Source organism: Mobula birostris, chromosome 3 (assembly GCF_030028105.1).
Source record: "Mobula birostris isolate sMobBir1 chromosome 3, sMobBir1.hap1, whole genome shotgun sequence".
Lineage (NCBI taxonomy): Eukaryota > Metazoa > Chordata > Chondrichthyes > Myliobatiformes > Myliobatidae > Mobula > Mobula birostris.
This window is the reverse complement of record NC_092372.1, coordinates 3,570,005-3,592,816: the sequence shown is the minus strand read 5'-3', so window position 1 is coordinate 3,592,816 and position 22,812 is coordinate 3,570,005. Positions and strand designations below refer to the sequence as shown.

The following is a 22,812-nucleotide window of genomic DNA, read 5'->3' as shown; positions in this document are numbered from 1 at the left end:
CACGCTCAATGGCTTAGTGATATTATGTCCTGTTTAGACCTCGAAAAGATTCATTATTCACTTCTTATTTCGGACATAAAGTTTCATAAGGTGTGGGGACCTTTTCTTGAATACTTTCACAACTCTTCTTTAGATTAAGTTTATCCTTTTTTTTGTACTACAATCCCTCACTTTCAGCTTTTTTTTCCTGTAAGTTTTACGGTTTTTTGTTGTGAATCACATTATAGTTTCGGTAGTCGGCATTATATTTTCATATATATATATTTACAACTCTGTGGGGTCGAATGCTCCGATTAATAAAGGTTGGCCTGTTTTTTTTTTCCAGTGGGAGGTTGGGGAGGATACTAATCTTACATGATTTTATTTTGGGTGCTTTTTCTTTATTGTTATGAATTATATATTGGACATGTTTGTTTTGCACTGTATAAATCTCCATTTTGTTGATTTTTTTCTGTAGCTATACTGTAGAAACGCATAAAAAAATTAATTTAAAGAAAGAGAGTAATTAGCTGAGCATGGACGTGTAGAGTTTCTGCTGATGATGTGTTAAACCAGAGACCATTTTCAGATGAGAAGCTGTTTATTATGTAAAATTGCAAGCTTGTAGAAGGAGTGGCCTGTGATCTGGTCATTCTGGCCCAATGTTTGGGTGTACTGTTTGTAGAAAACAAGAGGCAATCTGCAGATGCTGGAAAGCCAAGCAACACACACAAATTGCTGAAGGAACTCATCAGGCCAGGCAGCATCTATGGAAAAGAGTACAGTCGGCATTTTGGCCACAGATGCTGCCTGGCCTGCTGAGATCCTCCAGCAGTTTGTGTGTGTTGTTGTTGTTGTTGTTGTAGTCTTGGCGACATCCAATGAGAATCTGACACAGGTCAGTCAGATGACCTCGAGCCAACAAAATTGGAACATCACAGATAAGAGTAAGAATAAAGATAAAGGAGGTGTAGTGGATGTTGTATACTTGGACTTTCAGAAGGCCTTTGACAAGGTGCCACACATGAGGCTGCTTACCAAGTTAAGAGTCCATGGTATTACAGGAAAGTTACTACCATGGATAGAGCATTGTCTGTTTGGAAGGAGGCAGTGAGTGGGAATAAAAGGATCTTTTTCTGGATGGCTGCCAGTGAATAGTGATGTTCCGCAGGGGTCGATGTTGGGACCACTTCTTTTTATGCTGTATATAAATGATTTAGATGATGGAATAGATGGTTTCGTTGCCAAGTTTGCAGATGATACAAAGATTGGTGTCGGGACAGGTAGTGTTGAGGAAGCAGGAAGGCTGCAGAAGGACTTTGACATATTAGGAGAATGGGCAAGAAAGTGGGAAATGAAATACGATGTTGGAAAGTTCAGGGTCATGCACCTTGGTAGTGGAACTAAATGTGCAAACTATTTTCTAAATGGGGAGAAAATCCAACAAGCTGAGATGCAAAGGACTTGGAAGTCCTTGTGCAGAACACCCTGAAGGTTAACTTGCAGGTTGAGTCAGTGGTGAGGAAGGCAAATACCATGTTAGCATTCATTTCAAGAGATATAGAATATAAGGGCAGGGAGGTGATGCTGAGGCTTTATAAGGCACTGGTGAGGCCTCACCTTGAGTATTGTGAACAGTTTTGGGCCCCTCAACTCATGATTGAATGGCAAAGTAGACTCCAATGGGCTAGATGGCCAAATTCTGCTCCCATGTCCTATGGTGTAAAAATAGAGGATTTTCAGAGCACAGGCAGTGACCGCTCTGTGGAGACCAACCACATCCAGACAGTGGATACCCCATATCAGAAACATGAAGATTACATCAGGTTTAAGAGAAACACCTGGCCAAAGACTTTTACTCTTCTTGACTAGGGTCAGGAACATCTAGTAGTTACGCACAGAGTTATTCAGCTGTGTAAATTCACGTGTTTGTGAACTGAGCCAATAAAGGTGTTTGTCAGTAAATACAGATTCTCTCTGTGGCTAACTGATCAATATTATTGAGAGTTTATCATTGTAAAAGGATATGTCAGACACACTGATTTAGAGATTGATAAATTACGTAGAAAACTTACACTGTCAATTAACAGGATCATACAACTGCATAATTTCACTGAAGCAGACAGCTCCTACAGCACTCACCGAGTGAAGACTCCCAACAGCCCTGAAGTTTCCAACTTACCAACTCCAAGTATTCTGCAGTTCAGGTTCACAGACTCTGCTGCAGCCTCTGTGCACATCTTCAGAATCAACTCGATTCTCTCATTGTAAGTTTTGGGATTGGTTCGAACATATTTTTTTATGATTTCGCCCTGCAGGGTTTGTAAACAATCAAACTTAAATCAGAAATTGTAATATCTCAGTTACAGCAAACAGAGCTACAGCCAACATATCTCATGTAAAATCAAAGAAGGAGCATCCAGACCTGAAACGTATCTGTACCTGCGTTAGGGAAAACGTTTGGTAGCACAGACACCCCATTCTGTGTAGGTTTCAGCTCATCCAACATTCCATGGCAAGGCTGTGCCCTGCACCTAGTCCCACTCAGCAAGTATTACGATTTTTCTGATATTTTAGCTTCAATTCCCTGATTTTTCATCCTCATGACTTAACTTTCTTGTCTCCGAGCTCTCCTTGTGCAATTACCCAAGAAATGGTAACATCAGCTGCAGCCTTCCCTCAACAACCAGTCACATTCGGGAATCCCCTGTAAGACCCTCAAACCCCCAACCACAGGAGCACGTTCAGGAATCCCCTGTAAGACTCCCTTCAAACCCCCAACCACAGGAACACGTTCGGGGATCCCCTGTAAGACTCCCTTCAAACCCCCAACCACAGGAACACGTTCGGGAATCCCCTGTAAGACCCTCAAACCCCCAACCACAGGAACACGTTTGGGAATCCCCTGTAAGACTCCCTTCAAACCCCCAACCACAGAAACACGTTCGGGAATCCCCTGTAAGACCCTCAAGCCCCAACCACAGAAACACGTTCCGGAATCCTCTGTAAGACCCTCCTTCAAACCCCCAACCACAGAAACATGTTCGGGAATCCCCTGTAAGACCCTTAAACCCCCCAACCACAGGAACACGTTCGGGAATCCCCTGTAAGACCCTCAAACCCCCAACCACAGGAACACGTTCGGGAATCCCTTGTAAGATGCTCCTCACTGTGCTCCTATTTTAGAACAGCTATTAACCAGCCTTTTTATCAGCTCATCTTAAAGCTTTTGAGTATTGCCTATTTATTTTTGATTAAAGATTATAAAGATTAGATTTATCAGTCACGTACACAGAAACATACAGTGAAATCTGTCATTTATGTCAATGACCAACATGGTCTGAGACTGTACTGGGGGCAGTCCACAAGTGTCACCCCCACAGGAACCCTTCAGCCACGGGGAGAATGAACAAACTCACTACAGGCAGTGGCAGGAGTGGAGCTGCCATCACTGGCACTGTAAACAATTATGCTACCATGCTGTACTTAAATTTGTGCCGTGTTTTTCTGTATTAAAGTGGCATATTGATGTTGTATTTCGTGAGAACAACACAGGCAAGTGGACAAGGGACATCCAGTTTGTGCTAATCTGAGGAAAGAATCATTACCTTCATACTGACAATAGATAATCTGAGGAAAGAATCATTACCTTCATACTGACAATAGATTATCTGGGGAAAGATTCATTACCTTCATACTGACAATAGATAATCTGAGGAAAGGATCGTTACCTGCATACTGATAATAGCTACTCGCAGGTTTGTTCCACCCAAGTCCACAGCTAAGGCACTGTGTATTTCCAGGATGTGGTCGATATCCTGCGAGCCGCACTCCTTCACTGGTGGGAAACAAAACTTCTTCTGCAGAGGCTCAGTCACATCTATTGTCTTCAGAAACCTCAATATCCGTGGGACTGCGTTTCCATCGCCATATATTTTCGAACTTGAAATACAATTTTAAAAGGTTTAAAAAGAAGCAATTGTGGGCTTTCGGTGTTTCTCCGCAGCCCAATCAAATCACGTTTCGTTAGCAAGGGCAAATAAAAATAAAGCAGGGGCAAGTAGAGGAGTCATCGTGTAAGTGGATCAGTGCTGGAGTTGGGGATGCCTTCACAAGAACAGGCTTGGGCGAGTAAGTTTCTTCTTCGCCCGTTAGTGCATACTGAGAGCAGTGAGGACGGCTCCGGGGGCTGTGTTGCGTCCTCTGTGGGAAATGTGGGAATTCTGGGAGACTGCCAACCTCCCGATAACCAGAGGTACCAAGCTGCAGCTCATCAGAGAATGTGCTAAAGAACTGGAGCTGCAGCTCAAACAGGAAACCGAGGAAATGACAGGAGTTACAGGGAGGTAGGCACTCCTAAGTTGCTGGAGGCAGGCACCTGGGTGACTGTCAGGAGAAGAAAAGGAAATGGGCAGCCATTGCAGAATACCCCTGTGCCCGTTCCCTCAGTAATAAGTATACCGCTTTGGATACTCCTGGGGAAGGAACATATCGGAGGAAGCCGCAGTGATCAGGTCTCTGCACTGTGGCTCGGAAGGGATGGGGAGAAGAGGACTGCAGTAGTGATAGGGGATTTCACAGTTGGAGTAGACATGAGATTCTGTGAATGCAACCAAAACACCCAGTTGGTATCTTGCCCCCCAGATGCCAGGGTCAGGGACGTCTTGGATCCGGTCCATGACATCCTAAAGGGGCACGGTGAGCAGTCAGAAGTCTTGGCACATATTGGCATCAGTCCTAAGGACAGAATTTAGGGACATGGGTAGAAAGCTGAAAAACAGGACCTCCTGGGTAGTAATCTCTGGACTGCTGACCATGCCACACGCCAGTGAGAATAGGATGATTTGGCAGATGAATATGGGGCTGAGGAACTGGTGCAGTGGGCAGGGTTTCAGATTTCTGGATCATTGCAATCTCTTCTGTGGAAGGTGTGGCCTGTACAAAACAGACGGGTTACACCTGAATCCCAGGGGTACCAGTCAGGAGGGGAAAGGGTTAAGCAGCCAGTGGAGGGTACCCTGTGGCTACCCCCCTCAACAACAGGTATACCACTGTGAATACTGTCGGGGGGGGCGGGGACTGAACAGAGAAAAGCAACAGCAGTCGGGTCTTTGGCACTGAATCTGCCTCTGTGACTCAGAAGGGAAGGGGGGAGAAAAAGAGGCACGCTGTGGTGATTTGTTAATTAGGGGAATGGACAGGAGGGTCGGTGGGTGAGAAGATTTTCCGAAGGCATGTTGCCTCCCAAGTGCCAGGGCATGGGATATCTCGGATCAAATCCTCAGTATTCTTAAGTGGGACAGTAAGCAGCCGGAAGTCATGGTCCACATAGGTACCAAAGATCTGGGCAGGACCAGTGACGAGGTTCTGCATAGAGAGTTCAGGGAATTAGGACCTCCAAGGCTACTGCCACGTGCTAGTAAGGCCAGGACTAGGGAGATTACACACCAAGGCTACTGCCACGTGCTAGTAAGGCCAGGACTAGGAAGATTACACAGTTTAACATGCAGCTGAGGAGTTGATGTAGGAGATTTTTGAATCATGGGCTCTCTTCCAGGGAAGGTGGGACACGTACAGAAGACACAAACAAGAGAGAATCTGCAGATGCTGGAAATCCAAGCAACACACACAAAGTGCCAGAGAAACTCAGCAGGCCAGGTAGCATCGATGGAAAAAAGTACAGTCGACGTTTTGGGCCAAGACAGACACCAACGGGTGGGAGTATTGTCCACAGGGCACATGTCTATGTGTCCTGATGAAGGGTCTCAGCCCAAAACATTGACGGTACTTTTTCCATAGATACTGCCTGGCCTGCAGAGTTCCTCCAGCACTTTGTGTGTGTTACCTGTACAGAAGAGGTGGTTTGCACTTGAACTGGAGGGGGACTAATATCCTAAAGGGAAGGTTTGTTAATGCTGCACGACGGGGTTTAAACTAGAGTTACAGGGGGATGGGAACCAGAGTGCAAGAACAGTTAGAGGAGATGTTGTGGAGGCAGATGCTGGTAGAACGTCAGACAAAGTCAGGAATGAGAAGCTTGAATTGCATATATTTCAATACCAGAAGTAGAACAGGACAGGCGGATGAGTTCAGGACATGGATCAACACATGGCTGGTGGGGGGGGAGAGATCGTAAAAGAATGCTTTCCATCTGTATGGACTCAAGGGATGGATACAGAGTATACAAGAAGTGAGGCAATGAGGAGGTGTTGTTTGCTACCCTGAGGTAAATCAGGGTGGATAAATCCCCAGGACCTGACAAAGTGTTCCCTCAGACCCTACAGGAGGTAAGGGCAGAAACTGTCGGAGAGAAAGTTCAAACATCAGAGGTGCAGGGGGACTTAGGAGTCCTCATGCAAGACTTCCAGAAGGTTAATTTATAAATTGAGTCTATGGTAAAGAAAGCAAATGCAATGTTGGCATTTATTTCAAGGGGAATAGAATATAAAAACAAAGATATAATGTGGAGGCTTTATAAGACACTAGTCAGGGCACACTTGGAGTATCGTCCACAATTCTGGGCCCCATATCTCAGAAAGGATGTGTTGTCATTGGAGAGAGTCCAGAGGAGGTTCATGAGGTTCTGGGAATGAAGGGGTTAACATATGAGGAGTGTTTGGAAGCTCTGGGCCCGTACTCACCGGAATTTAGGAGAATGTGGGGGGATCTCATTGAAACCTACCAAATGTTGAAAGGACTAGATAAAGTGGATATGGAGAGGATGTTTCCTATGGTAGGGGTATCCCCAGAAATCAAAATTGAGGGGCTCCCTGTTAGAATGGATATAAGGAGGAATTGTTTTAGCCAGAGAGTAGTAAATCTGTCGAATGCTCTGTCAAGTCCATGGGTATATTTAAAGTGGAAATTGATAGTTTCTTGAATGGTCAGGGCATCAAAGGATATGCTGAGAAGGCAGGTGTATGGGGCTGAGTGGGATCTGGGATCAGTCAGGATGGAATGGGGGAGCAGAGTCGTTGGGCTGAAAGCCTAATTTTGCTTCGATGTCTTATGGTCTTATGTAGGCTGCAAATTACAATAGGAAATAGAAAAAGTATGTCAAAAGGGCATTGTTGCAATAGTCGTGGGGGACTCCAAACTGCAGGTAGATTGGGAATATCAGGTTGATGCTGGATCCCAACAGAGGAAACTTGTAGAATGCCTACAAGGTGGCTTTAGCCCAAGAGGGAGCAGCTATTCTGGATTAGGTGTGGTGTAATGAACCGGATTTGATTAGGGAGCTTAAGGTAAAGAACTCTTAGGAGGCAGTGATCATAATATAGGATTCACCCTGCAATTTGGGAGGAACAAGCTAAAACCAAATGTATCCGTATTACAGTGGAGTACAGAGGCATGCAAGAGGAGTTGGCCAAACGTGATTGGAAGGTGACACTAATAGAGATGTCAACAGAGCAGCAATACCCAGAGTTTCTGGGAAGAATTTGGAAGGCATATGATAGATACATCCCAAAGAACTAGTTTTCTAAAAGGCAGGACGGCACAACCTGCCAAACCCAACATAAAGGCAAGAGAGGGATATAATAGAGCAAAAGTTAGTGGAAGTTGGAGGACTGGGAGCCTTTATACCAACAGAAGGAAGTGAAAAGCCATAAGGAGTGAAAAGATGAAATGTGTAGGTATGCTAACCAATAATATCAAAGTGGATAGCAAAAGGTGTTTCAGATATTTAAACAGTAAAAGAGAGGGGAGAGTAGATATTGGACTGCTGGAAAACGATGCTGGAGATAGTAATGGGGGGACAAGGAAATGGTGGAAGAACTAAGTACGTACTTTGCGTCCGTCTTCACTGTGAAAGACACTAGCTGTTGCCAAGAGTTCTAGTGTCGGGGTAGAAGTGAGTGCAGTTGCTTTTCCTAGGGTGAAGGTGCTTAGGAAGCTGAAAGATCTGAAGGTAGATAGATCACCTGGACAAGGTGGACTACACCTGGGGGTTCTGAAAGAGGTAGATGAAGAGATTATGGAGACATTACTAATGATCTTTCAAGAATCACTAGATTCTGGCATGTTTCTAGAAAATTGTAAATGTCACTCTACCCTTCAAGAAGGGAGAGGGGCAGTAAAAAGGAAATTATAGGTCAGTTAGTCTGACCTCAGTGGTTGGGAAGATTTTAGAGTTGATTGTCAAGGATGTGATCTCAGTATACTTGGAAGCACATGATAAAATAAGCCCCTTATCTAAGAAAGAATGTGCTGACATTGGAGAGGATTCAAAGGATGTTCACGAAAATTATTCCGAGAATAAAAGGCTTATCTTATAAGCTCTGGGCCTGTATTTGCTGGAATTTAGAAGAATAAGGGTGGATCTCATTGAAAACTATCAAATGTTGAAAAGCCTAGATAGAGTGGATGTGGAGAGGATGTTTCCTGTAGTGAGGGAGTCTAGGACCAGAGGGCACAGATAGAATGGATGTGGAGAGGATGTTTCCTGTAGGGGGGAGTCTAGGACCAGAGGGCACAGACAGAGTGGATGTGGAGAGGATGTTTCCTATAGTGGGGGGAGTCTAGGACCAGAGGGCACAGATAGAGTGGATGTGGAGAGGATGTTTCCAATAGTTAGGGAGTCTAGGTCCAGAGGGCACAGCCTCAGAATAGAGGGCAACCAGAGATGAAGAGGAATTTATTTAGCCAGTTCATGACCTTTGTGCTATTGGTTGAATGTAGTGTAAAGCAGATGTGCCCAATGGCCCCACTCCCTTAGCAGTGAAATCACCGTTCCCTGGCATTGTTCTGCACATTCAGGCCATACTGTCGCGTTGTAAAGTAAAACTATCAGCATACCATGGGTACAACTTCCCAAACTGGAGCTGCAGAGCATGAAGTATTTTGTTGTGACATTCAGCATTCCGAACATGAAGAACATTTTCACCTAAAGCCGCAAAGGAACAGGGGGTAAAAATGTATTCAAAGTAGAAGAAAATTATTTTACTTTATGGCCTAGAAGCAGTGCGGATTACTGATTGATCCAAATCCCCCTGCCATTCCTCCACCCTATGAGTGTAGCCTTCAATTACCCAGGCCCCTTTGAGCTGAATCTCTATAGATTGCCTCACCTTTCCCTGCGCTACGTGAAAAGTGTGCTTGCTGGGGAAAGAAGGGTGAACAATAAGATTATGAGACTTAGGAGCAGAATTTGGCCACTTAGCCCATTGAGTCTGCTCCGCCTTTCCATCATGGCTGATTTATTATCCCCTCTCTCCTGGCTTCTCCCTGTAAACATTGGCACCCATTAGCCTCTGCTTCAAATATTCTCAATGATTTGGCAAAGAATTCCACAGATTCACCGCCCTCTGACAAAATAAATTCCTCCTAGTCTCTGAACCATGCAATCACATAGTGAACTATACTTTCTTAATGTTTAAAGCGGGGAGGGAGAAGTGGGAATTCTACATTTCTGAAACTTTTACTTCAGGCTTGTTGTTGCTTGTTTGTTTCTCAATGGCAATGGGGGGGCGGAAGGGGCAGAGGGGGGAGGGGAAGGGGCAGAGGGGGAGGGGGTAGGAGGAAGGGGTAGGGGAGAGGTGGGAGGGGTGAGGCAAGTAGGATAGGGTGGGGGGTAAATACATGCTGGTGTCTCTCTTTTTGCTGCATATTTTATTCCATATTTGTACTTTAATCTGTAGGTTTTTAAATATAATCCTTTAATTCTTATAACTGAAAATTCCTAATTCAAATGTCCATTCAGTGGCCACTTTACTAGGCACACCAGCTCGTTAAAACAAATACTAAATCACCCAATCATATGGCATTAACTCAATGCATAAAAGCATGCAGACGTGGTCCAGACGTTCTGTTGTTCACGGCAAATGTCGGAATGGGAAAGAAATGTGACCTAAGTGGCTTTGGCCATTGAATGACTGTGGTGCCAGACAGTGTAGCCTGTGTGTCTCAGAAACGTTGATCTGCTGGGACTTTCATGCACAACAATCTCTAGAGTTTACAAAGAACAGTGTGAAAAACACAAAACATCCAGTGAATGGCAGTTCTGTGGGTAAAACGGTTTGTTAATGAGAGCGCTCAGAGGAGACTGGCCAGACTGGTTCAAGCTGACAGGAAGGTGACAGTAACTCAAATAATCACACATTATAACAGTGGTGTGCGGAAGACCATCTCTGAATGTACAACTCATCGAACATTGTAGTGGATGGACTACAGCAGCAGAAGACCATATCGGTTTCCACTCCTGTGCAGACAGTGAATAAAGTTGATCCTTGATGTTAGACTGCATTCATTTATGTTGCAATGTCCTGCACTTTCTGATTACAAATCTGACAAAGCGTCTTCCAGAAACAGCTCTTGCTATCAGCACTGGGGAAATGGACTGCCCCTCTCCCCCCACTGAGTTCTCCCTGATCCGAAAGCACACAGAAATAGGGAAGTTATTGTAATGAGGCACACAACTGACCAAACGATGATTCACCGTGCTTTTGTCTCGCCTAATCCCAATCTGACAGCACTTGGAACCGGCCTGGCTGGATAAATTAACTCTGTTGCTAACAACTAGTTTGACTTTAAGGTTATGGGTGTAGATCTTATCCCAACCAGCGGTGCTGGATTTAAACTGAGGCCTTGTAATCTGCAATTGTAAATTCCATCGTGGGCACTATCCCAACCAGGATCGAGGACATCTTCAAATGGCAATGCCTTGAAACGGCAGCATCCATCATTAAGAAGTCCCATCACCCAGGAAATGTCCTCTTCAGGAGCCTGAAGACACACACTCAATGTTTCAGGAACAGCTTCTTCCCTTCCGCCATCAGGTTTCTGAATGGACACTGAACCCATGAACATTACCTCACTATATTATTTTTCTATTTTTGCTCTCTTTTTACACAATATTTATTTTGTTGTTCTTATTATTATGTTCGTTTATTTATTGAGACACAGCATGGAAACGGCTCTTCTGGCCCTTTGACCCGGACTGTCCGGCAATCCCCTAACTTAATTGCAGCCTAATCACAGGAGAACTTACAGTGCCCAATAAACCTACCAACCAGTAATTCTTGGGACTTGCGGAGGAAACCGGAGCACCCGGAGGAAAGCCAGGCTGTCATGGGGAAAACCTACAAACTCCTACAGGCACAGCGGCATCTACACTTTCTGAGGAAACTGAGGCATGCAAGGCTCCCTGCCCCTAGTCTACAGGAGTAACACTGAGAGTGCCAAGTCTGGCTGCATCTTTGTGTGGTATGGAAGCTGCAAGCCATCGGACCACAAGACCCTACAGAGGATAATAAAAACCAAGAGGTTCACTGGCGTCTCCATCCCCTAAAAATTTTTTGACATTTACTGTTTACCTGTGCTGCGCACTACATACATTTTGAATTATATTTTATGGCAATATTTTGGTTTAGGTGCTATGTGTGCTGTATGTTTTGTGCGTGTACCATGGTCCGGATGAACATAGTTTCGTTTGGTTGCATATATACAGCGACTATACTTCATTAGCAATTTGAAGAGACCTTGTATGTCAAAAAATACACGCAAGAACTTCTATAGATGTACCGTGGAGAGCATTTTGACGGGCTGCATCACTGTCTGGTATGGGGGAGGGAGGGCTATTGTACAGGACTGAGAGAAGCTGCAGAGGGTTGTAAATTTACTCAGCTCCATCTTGGGTACTAGACTCTGTAGTATCCAACATATTTTCAAGGACTGGTGGCTCAGAAATGCGACGTCCATTATGAAGGACCCAATCCTCCAGGACATGCCCTCTTCTCATTGTTACCATCAGGTAACAGGTACAGGAGCCTGAAGGCACACACTCAGTGATTCAGGAACAGCTTCTTCCCCTCTTCCATCAGATTCCTAAACAGACATTGAACCCGTGAACACCACCTCACTTTTTAAATATATATTACTTCTGTTTTTGGACAACTTTTAATCTATTCAATATAGTTATACGTTAATTGATCCACTTATTTAAATATTATTTTTCTTCTTCTATATTATATATTGCATTGAACTGCTGTTGCTAAGTTAACTAATTTCACGACACATGCCAGTGATAATAAATAAAAATTGCTGGTGAACGCAGCAGGCCAGGCAGCATCTATAGGAAGAGGTACAGTCAATGTTTTGGGCCGGGACCCTTCGTCAGGACTAACTGAAAGAAGAGATAGAAAGAGATTTGAAAGTACGGGGAGGTGGGGCATTAATGGAAGTTAGAGAAGTAAATGTTCATGCCATCAGGTTGGAGGCTACCGAGACAGAATATAAGGTGTTGTTCCTCCAACTTGAGTGTGGCTTCACCTTGACAGTAGAGGAGGCCGTGGATAGACATATCATTGTCTTCTCTAACTTCCGTTAATGCCCCACCTCCCCTTCATACCCCATCCCTTTTTTTTCCCTTTTTCTCCCTCTGTCCCTCTGAATATAACTCCTTGCCTGCTGTCCAACCTCTGGGCTCCCCTCCCCCTTTCTTTCTCCCTAGGCCTCCTGTCCCATGATCCTCTCCCTTCTCCAGCCTCATATCTCTTTTGCCAATCAACTTTCCAGCTCTTAGCTCCGTCCCTCCCCCTCCTGTCTTCTCCTATCATTTCGGATCTCCCCCTCCCCCTCTCAAATCTCTTACTATCACTTCTTTCGGTTAGTCCTGACGAAGGGTCTCGCCCCCAAACGTCGACTGTACTTCTTCCGATAGATGCTGCCTGGCCTGCTGCGTTCACCAGCATTTTTTATGTGTGTTGCGTGAATTTCCAGCATCTGCAGATTTCCTCGTGTTTCCAGTGATAATAAACCTGATTCTGATTCTATATGTAGTCATGTGTCAATAAACTTGAACTTGGATTCCTCCCCATTTCCCAGGTGTACAGCTCTTCAATTAGCAGAAATATTCAGCAAGAGTATGCAGTGAGATCTGTGCCAGAGTTTACCTGTTTCCCGTCCAGTCTGACGCGTCCCCAGGTTGATGACAGGTGTGCCGAACGCACCTGCCTCACGCACCCCACAGCTACTGTTGCCAATCATCAGGCCAGCGTGTGCAACTAACTGGATAAACTGTTCAAAGGGGATATGCTTCACAGCCCGGAAGCTTGGATTCTTTTCAATCCCTTTCTTTCTCATCACTCGCACCATTTCTTTGCTTCCTACAAGCATAAATCAAAATTGATAGAATCAGTTCATAGTCAGCCCGGTGGCCCATTGAAAAAAAAAATCAGACTATCTTGTCACGGGTTACTAAGAGCAAGGCTAACATTTATAAGATGATATGGAAAATATGCACAAGTACGTGTAAAGTTTTAAAAATGGAAGTTCATTTGTTAGGTGCTGGGTCTTATGATGTAGGCAGTCATGGTTTTCCTATGACCTGGATTGTTATTGACAAGTTTTTCTTCAGAAGTGGTTTGCCATTGCCTTCTTCTGGGCAGTGTCTTTACAAGAATTTAGTGTGGACCAATTGTGAGGTGTTGCGCTTTGGGAGGACCAACCAGGATAAGACTTACACGGGAAGTGGTAGAGCACTGAGGAGTGTAGCAGAACAGAGGGATCTGGGAATACAGATACATAAATCCTTGATAGTGGCGACACAGATAGACAGGGTCATAAAGGGAGCTCTTGCACATTGACCTTCATAAATCAAAGTATTGAGTACAGGAGTTGGGATGCTATGTTGAAGTTGGTGAGGCCTAATTTGGAGTACTATGCGTAGTTCAGGTCATCTACCTACAGGAAATACAGAAATAAGATTGAAAGAGTACAGGGAAAATATACAAGGATGCTGTCAGGATTTGTGGACCAGAATTATAGGGAAAGATTGAATAGTTTTGGACTTTATTCCCTGGAGAGTAGAAGAATGAAGAGAGATGTGATAGAGGTATACTAAATTATGAGGGGTACAGATAGGGGAAATGTGATGAAGAGAGATGTGATAGAGGTACACAAAATTATGAGGGGTATAGATAGGGGAAATGCAAGCATGCTTTTTCCAGTAAAGCTGGGAGAGACTACAACTAGAGGTCATGGGTTAAGGGTGAACGGTGAAATGTTTAAGGGAAACCTGAGGGGGAACATCTTCACTCAGTGGGTGGTGAGAGTGTGGAACAAGTTGCCAGTGGAAGTGGTGGACGTGGGTTTGATTTCAACACGAGAAATTTGGATGGGTATGAGGATGAAGGACTCTGGGACTATCCAGGTTAATAGTTCGGTATTAAGCACATGGGCTGATGGGCCTGTCTCTGTATTGTTGTGTTTTATGACTCTATAAGAAAGTTATCATAAACTGGACGCAACATATTCAGACACCATCTATAAATAAGTGTTCAGACCAGCTATCAAAGTGCATTTATCAAAGTATGTACAGTATACATTAATACAACCTTTAGAGTCATCTAACAGGCAGCCACAAAGCAATAAAACCTAGAAATAAACCCATATATGTGAAAAAAATTGTCTAACACCCAATGTGCAGAGAATGAAAAACCACACCCAGCCCATAAAAATAAAACAATAAAATAACCCATAAAAAAGACCATCAGACACCCAATGTGAAATGAAAATAACTCATGTAAACAGCAACCGCAAGCAAATAGCCTGTGTAATAGATCAGTGCACATTTCCAAGAGAAAGGGCGCACTAGGAATACAAGGTGCCCTGTTTCAGGATTCCAGTCAGAACTACCCAGTTGAGTATAGTTCAGACCTCTGGCATCATCGCACAGCCCCAATCACTGCTCCCAGACGCAGAGTGCTCCAAGCAAAATGCTCAGCCATCAGAATGAGGGCAGTGAGTCAGGGCAGTTTGCCCAGGGATTCTTATCCAGAGATGTATACTGCAAAACAAAGATCAAGAACTTCCCCAGCCATCACAAACTGCACTACCATATCAAATACAGTTCGGGAACAGTTACTACCCCTCAACTAGAGGGGTAACAACTCAACTTCACTCACCTCAACGTTGAAATGTTCCCACAACCAATGGACTCACTTTCACGGACTCTTCATCTCATGTTCTCAATACTTATTGTTATTTATTTGTTTGTTTGTTTGTATTTGCATCATTTCTTGCCTTTTGCAAATTGGTTGTTTGTCCATTCTGATGCATGCAGTCTTTCATTGATTCTATTATATTTCTTGGATTTACTGAGTATGCCCACAAGAAAATAAACCTCAGGGTACCATATGGTGGCACATATGTACTTTGATAATAAACTTACTTTGAACTTTGAAATACACACGTTGCAGGCAGATTTCATAAAAAGCAAACTTAAAGCAACTACAGAGATGAACAGCAACTCACACAAAAAATGCTGGTGAACGCAGCAGGCCAGGCAGCATCTCTGGGAAGAGGTACAGTCGACGTTTCAGGCCGAGACCCTTCATCAAGACTAACAGAAAGAAGAGATAGTAAGAGATTTGAAAGTGGGAGGGGGAGGGGGAAATCAGAAATGACAGGAGAAGACTGGGGGAGGGGTAGATTTAAGAGCTGGACAGTTAATCAACTTTCCAGCTCTTAGCTGCATCCCTTCCCCCCTCCTGTCTTTCCAATTTTTCAGATCTCCCCCTCCCTCTCTCAAATCTCTTACTATCTCTTCTTTCAGTTAGTCTTGACGAAGGGTCCCGGCCCGAAACGTCGACTGTACCTCTTCCTAGAGATGCTGCCTGGCCTGCTGCATTCAACAGCATTTTTCATGTGTGTTGCTTGAATTTCCAGCATCTGCAGATTTCCTCGTGTCTGGAGTAACTCAGCAGCCCAGGCAGTATCTATGGAAAAAGTATAGTTGATGTTTCGGGCTGAAAAATTTTAGCAGGACTGGAGAGAAAAGGCTGAGGAATAGATTTAAAAGGTAGGGGGAGGGGAGAGAAAAACACAAGGTGATAGGTGAAACCTGGAGGGGAGGGATGAAGTAAAGAGCTGGGAAGTGGATTGGTGAGACAGAAAGCTATGGAAGAAAGAAAAAGGAGGGAGAAGCACCAGAGGGAGGTGATGGGTCGGCAAGGAGATGAGGTGAGAGAGGGAAAAGGGGATGGGAAATGGAGAAGGTGGGGTATGTTGGGGGGCATTATCAGGAGTTTAAGAAACAGAAGCTCATGTCATCAGGTTGGAGGCCATGGATGGACAAATCAGAATGGGAATGGGAAGTGGAATTAAAATGAGTGGCCACTGGGAGATCTCACTTGTTTTGGCGGACAGCGTTCACCTATCACATATGAACATAAGAAATAGGAGCAGGAGTCGGCCATCTAGCCCATCGAACCTGCCCCACCATTCAATAATATCATGGCTGATCTGGCCACGGACTCATCTCCACCTACCTGCCTTTTCCTCATAATCCTTAATTCCCCTAATATGCAAAAATCTATCCAATCTTGTCTTAAATATATTTACCGAGGTAACCTCCACTGCTTCATTGGGCAGAGAATTCCACAGATGCACCACTCTCTGGGAAAAGTACTTTCTTCTCATCTCCGTCCTAAATCTATGCCCCTAAATCTTTAGGCTATGTCCCCTACTGCTAGTCTCAACTACCAGTGGAAACAACTTTCCTGCCTCTATCTTATCTACCCCTTTCATAATTTTATATGTTTCTATAAGATCTACTCTCATTCTTCTGAATTATAGCAAGTACAGTCCCAGGCGACTCAATTTCTCCTCATAGTCCAACACCTCATCTCTGGAATCAACCTGGTGAACCTCCTCTGCACCACCTCCAAAGCCAGTATATCCTTCCTCAAGTATGGAGACCAGAACTGCACACAGTACATCAGGTGCAGCCTCACCAGTACCCTGTACAGTTGCAGCATAACCTCCCTGTTCTCAAATTCAATCCCTCTAGCAATGAAGGCCAACATTCCATTTGCCTTCTTGATGGCCTGCTGCACTTGCAAATCAACCATTTGTGATTCATGCACAAGTACTCATTCCCGAGTCTCTCAGCACAGCAGCATGCTGCAATTTTTCACTATTTAAATAATAATCTGCTCTTTCATTTTTCCTTCCAAAGTGGATGACCACACATTTACCAACATTGTACTCCATCTGCCAGACCCTTGCTCACTCCCTTAACCTATCTATATTTCTCTGCAGACTCTCCATATCTCCTGCACAATTTGCTTTCCCACTCAATTTAGTATCATCAGCAAACTTAGATACACTACACTCCATCCACTCTTCCAGATCATTAATGTATATCGTGAACAGTTGTGGGCCCAGCACCGACCCCTGCGGCACACCAGTCACCGCTGACTGACAACCAGAGTAACACCCATGAATCCCAACTCTCTGCTTTCTATTAGTTAACCAATCCTCTATCCATGCCAATACATCACCCCAACTCTATGCATCTTTATTTCATGGATAAGGCTTTTATGTGGCACCTCATCAAACGCCTTCTGGAAACCCAAGTAAATAACGCCCATCAGTTCCCCTCTATTCACTGCCCTTGTTATGTTCTCAAAGAACTCCAGTAAGTTTGTCAAACAGGACCTGCCTTTGCTGAATTCATGCTGCGTCTGCCTGATGGATCCATTTCTTTCCAGATGCCTCGCTATTTCTTCTTTAATGATAGCTTCAATCATTTTCTAACTGGCCGAGAGTTACCTGCCCTTTGCCTACATCCTTTTTTGAACAGTGGCATGACATTCTACGTTTAAATCTACTCCTCAGGTTTTTTTCTCCAGTCCTGCCGAAGGGTTTCGGCCCACAACATCGACTGTAATTTTTTCTATAGATGCTGCCTGGCCTGCTGAGTTCCTCCAGCATTTTGTGTGTGTTGCTCTAGATTTCCAGCATATGCAAATTTTGTCTTGTTTGCAGAGATGTTTATTCATATCTCTAGAATGACAGAACTTCTACAAAGTGACTTAACCCAGTTACGCAATACCTGCCGTTTCCCAACGGGCAATTCATTTACTACTATCTGGATGGTTCTGCACTTTTTTCATCAAGTATCCATCCAATTCCCTTTATGGAAGGCATTGCATCAGTTTCCCTCAGCTCACTGGTTCTCTCCGTGCACAAACCCAGCATAGCTGAAAATAGTACAGCACAGTACAGGCCCTTCGGCCCACAATGTTGTGCCGACCCTCAAACCCTGCCTCCCATATAAGCCCCCACCTTAGATTCCTCCATATACCTGTCTAGTAGTCTCTTAAACTTCACGAGTGTATCTGCCTCCACCACTGACTCAGGCAGTGCATTCCACGCAACAACCACTCTCTGAGTAAAAAATCTTCCTCTAATATCCCCCTTGAACTTCCCACTCCTTACCTTAAAGCCATGTCCTCTTGTATTGAGCAGTGGTGCCCTGGGGAAGAGGCGCTGGCTATCCACTCTATCTATTCCTCTTATTATCTTGTACACCTCTATCATGTCTCCTCTCATCCTCCTTCTCTCCAAAGAGTAAAGCCCTAGCTCCCTTAATCTCTGATCATAATGCATACTTTCTAAACCAGGCAGCATCCTGGTAAATCTCCTCTGTACCCTTTCCAATGCTTCCACATCCTTCCTATAGTGAGGTGACCAGAACTGGACACAGTACTTCAAGTGTGGCCTAACCAGAATTTTATAGAGCTGCATCATTACATCGCGACTCTTAAACTCTATCCCTCGACTTATGAAAGCTAACACCCCATAAGCTTTCTTAACTACCCTATCCACCTGTGAGGCAACTTTCAGGGATCTGTGGACATGTACCCCGAGATCCCTCTGCTCCTCCACACTACCAAGTATCCTGCCAAGTAAGCTGGTCTTTCTTTATTCTGTTGACACTCTACATGATTCTGAACACCTCCTCAAACTCCCAGTGAAAACCACTCTGGGTTTCCTTATTAAAGCACTGAGAGCTGCTGGCATTTCCCACCCATTTCTACATGCCTGCTGATTTGACTGGCTTGGTAGACCAGGATAAAGGACGGTAACCGAGTATGGATTCTGACACAGACCAGGCAGGACAAAGATGGGAGGTTTTCTTTTCTGAGAGATGCTCACCGACAAGAGCAGTTGAAGGAAGATATCGATCAGGAGACTGTAGTCGAAGGCAGATATTAGTCAGGGAAGTAGTCTAGGGAAGGTATTGATGGGGAGGGCAGTCTGAGGAAGGTGTTGATCAGCAGACAGCAGTCTAACGAAGATATCTATTGATCAGCAGGTGGCAGTCTAAAAAGGGCACTGATCGGGAGACGGCAGTCTAAAAAGGGCACTGATCGGGAGACGGTAGTCTAAAAAGGGCACTGATCAGCAGACGGCAGTCTAAAAAGGGCACTGATCGGCAGACGGCAGTCTAAAAAAGGCACTGATCGGCAGACGGCAGTCTAAAAAAGGCACTGATCGGCAGACGGCAGTCTAAAAAAAGGCACTGATCGGCAGACAGCAGTCTAAAAAAGGCACTGATCGGTAGACGGCAGTCCAAGGATGTACTGATCGGGAGACGGCAGTCCAAGGATGTACTGATCAGGAGACAGCAGTCTAAAAAAGGCACTGATCGGTAGACGGCAGTCCAAGGATGTACTGATCGGGAGGTGGCAGTGCAAGGATGTACTGATCGGGAGACGGCAGTCTAAGGAAGCACTGATGGGGAGATGGCAGTGTAAGAAAGGTATTGACCAGGAGAAGACAGTGTAAGGAAGGCACTGATCAGGAGACTGGAGATACCTTCCAAAACCCAAGGATGGTATTGATCAGGAGACTGCGCCTAATGAAGGGACTGAACAGCAGACTAATAAAGGTATTGATCGGGGACAGAAGTCTAAGGTATTGATTTGGAGACGGCAGTCTAAGGAAAGCATTGATCAGGATAGTAAAAGTTTTTTCAAGTATGTAAAAAATAAAAGAGAGATGAGAGTGCATATAGGACCGCTAGAAAATGAGGCAGGAGAAATAATAATAATGGAGGACAAGAAGATGGCTGCTGAACTAAATGAGTTTTTTTTTGCATCAGTCTTCACTGTGGAAGACAGTGAACAGTATGCCTGATGTTGTAGTGTGTGAAGAAAGAGAAGTGGCTGCAGTTATTATAAGAGAGAAGGTGCTCAAAAATCTGAAAGACCTAAAGGTATATAAGTCACCTGGACCAGAGGAACTGCACCTTAGGGTTCTGAAAGAGGTAGCGTTAGAGATTGTGGTGGCATTAGAAATGATCTTTCAAAAATCACTGGACTCTGGCATAGTGCCAGAGGACTGGGAATTGCAAATGTCACTCTGCTGTTTAAGAAAGGAGGAAGACAGCAGAAAGTAAATTATAGACCAGTTAGCCTGACCTCAGTGGTTGGGAAGATGTTAGGGTCAATTGTTAAGGATGAGGTGATGGAGTACTTGGTGACACCAGGACAAGATAGTACAAAGTCAGCATGGTTTCCTTCAGGGAAAATCCTGCTTGACGAACCTGTTGGAATTCTTTGAGGAGATTACAAGTAGGATAGATAAAGGGGATGCAGTGGATGTTGTATATTTGGATTTTCAGAAGGCCTTTGACAAGGTGCCACACATGAGGCTGCTTACCAAGTTAACAGCCCATGGTATTACAGGAAAGTTACGAACATGGTTAGAGCATTGGCTGATTGGTAGGAGGCAGTTAGTGGGAATAAAAGGATCCTTTCTAGTTAGCTGCCAGGGACTAGTGTTGTTCCGCAGGGGTCGGTGTAGGGACCACTTCATTTTATGTTGTATATAAATGATTTTGTTGATGGAATAGATGGGTTTGTTGCCAAGTTTGCAGATGATACGAAGATTGGTAGAGAGGCATGCAGTGTGCAAAAGGACTTAGACAGATTAGGAGAATGGGCAAGAAAGTGGCAAATGAAATACAATGTTGGAAAATGCCTGGTCATACACTTTGGTCTGTCTGTCTGTCTAGGTACCATATCTGATGCGGACTTTGGTGATACTTTGGTAGTAGAAATAAATCTGTGGACTATTTTCTAAACTGGGAGAAAATCCAAAAATCTGAGATGCAAAGGAACTTGGGAGTCCTCGTGCAGAACACCCTGAAGGTACTTGCAGGTTGAATCGGTGGTGAGGAAGGCAAATGCCATGTTAGCATTCATTTCCAAGAGGTCTAGAATACAAGAGCAGGGATGTGATGCTGAGGCTTTATAAGGCACTGGTGAGACCTCACCTTGAGTATTGTGAACAGTTTTGGGCCCTTCATCTTAGAAAAGATGTGCTGGCATTGGAGAGGGTCCAGAGGAGGTTCACAAGGATGATTCCAGGAACGAAAGGGTTATCATACAAGGAACGTTTGATGGCTCTGGGTTTGTATCCAATGGAATTTAGAAGGATGAGGGGAGATCTCATTGAAACCTTTCGAATGTTGAATGACCTAGAAAAGCAGATGTGGAAAGGATGTTTCCCATGGTGGGAGAGTCTAGGACAAGAGGGCAGAGCCTCAGAATAGAGGTGCACCCTTTCAAAACAGAAAAGCTGAGAAATTTCTTTAGGCAAAGGGTGGTGAATTTGAATTGGTTACTACGTGCAGCTGTGGAAGCCAGGTTGTTGGGTGTATTTAAGGCAGAGATTGATAGGTTCTTGATTGGACATGGCGTCAAAGGTTACAGGAAGGCCAGGAACTGGGGTTGAGCAGGAGATAGAAAAAAGGATCATCCGTGATTGAATGGCAGAGCAGACTCAATGGGCCAGATGGCCTAATTCTGTTCCTATGTCTTGTGGTCTTATGGAGATGGCAATCTAAAGAAGGCATTCATCGGGAGATGGCAATCGAAGGAAGGCATTCATCGGCAGCCTCCTAAGGACGGCCGTGATCGGCAGGCGGCAGCCTAAGGAACAAAGGCCATGATCTGGAGACGGCAGTCTAATGAAGATATCGATCAGGAGATTGCAGTGTAAGCAAGGTACTGATCAGGAGACAGCAGTCTAAGGAAGGAATTGATCAGGGGATGGCATGAGACGGCAGTCAAAGGTATTGATGAGATGGCAATTGGAACACAAGAGAAAGCCAGCAACATACAGTAAACAAACTATAAGATATTCTGAAGTAAAAAGCAAAAGATATTTTTAAATTAACGTGGGTCTCTACACACTGAGACAGGAGAAATTATATAAGAAAGGAACAGCAAATAAACACATCTTCTAGGTTCATATGACATGGTAAACACTATAACCAGGTGTGGGCAAAGATATCAACATGATTAAAGATGTACAGTTGCAAGAAAAAGTATGTGAACCGTTTGCAATTACCTGGCTTCCTGCATTAATTACTCATAATCTGATCTTCATCGAAGTCACAATAATAGATAAATACAATCTGCCTCGGCTATTAACACACAAACATACAGAAGCAGGACCTCCCAGGTAGTAATTTTTGGACTGTTGTCTGTGCCATGCATCAGTGAGGGTAGAAACAGGACGATTTGGCAGATAAATGCGTGGCTGAGAAGCTGGTGCAGGGGGCAGGGCTTCAGGTTCTTGGATCATTGGGATCTCTTCTGGGGGAGGTATGAAATGTACAAAAATTACAGGTTGCACCTGAACCCGAGGGGGACCAATGTTCTTGCGGGCAGGTTTGTTTGAGCTGTTGGGGGAGGGTTTAAACTAACTTGGTGGGGGGGGGGGGGCGGGGTGTTGGGAACCAGAGTGAAGGGACTCAGGAAAGGACTTATGGTAAAAAGGTAAAGATAGCGCGCAGTCCGATTGTCAGGAAGGGCAGGCAGGTGATGGGATTTAGTTGCAGCCAACAGGCTGAGTATCAAATCATCAGGGATGCAGAATCAGAAAGGATAGCAAATATGGTACTCAAGGCCATAGTAAATTGGCAGTGATGTCAGCAGAGTAGCAATGGTGTGCATTCTGGGAAAAATGAGGAAGGTGCAGAGCATGTGAATTCCAAAAATGAAGAAATACTCAAACAGTAAAATAGTACAACTG

General features: G+C 44.5%; 1 protein-coding gene across 5 annotated transcripts in view; it reads right to left on the bottom strand.

Annotated features, from left to right (window-relative positions):
• gne (glucosamine (UDP-N-acetyl)-2-epimerase/N-acetylmannosamine kinase) overlaps nucleotides 1-22,812 on the bottom strand; it is a 140,314-nt gene that overhangs the window by 48,102 nt on the left and 69,400 nt on the right. For all 5 annotated transcript variants that reach the window (XR_011885311.1, XR_011885310.1, XM_072252154.1 and 2 more), the window contains exons 5-8: nucleotides 12,870-13,082; nucleotides 8,776-8,863; nucleotides 3,711-3,921; nucleotides 2,162-2,291 (exon numbers count right to left, since the gene is read on the bottom strand). Coding sequence is in view for 3 of the 5 variants with exons in the window: in XM_072252154.1 (XP_072108255.1) it covers nucleotides 2,162-2,291; nucleotides 3,711-3,921; nucleotides 8,776-8,863; nucleotides 12,870-13,082 (642 nt within the window). In the remaining 2 variants the exon portion in view is untranslated. The remainder of the gene's footprint in view (nucleotides 1-2,161; nucleotides 2,292-3,710; nucleotides 3,922-8,775; nucleotides 8,864-12,869; nucleotides 13,083-22,812) is intronic.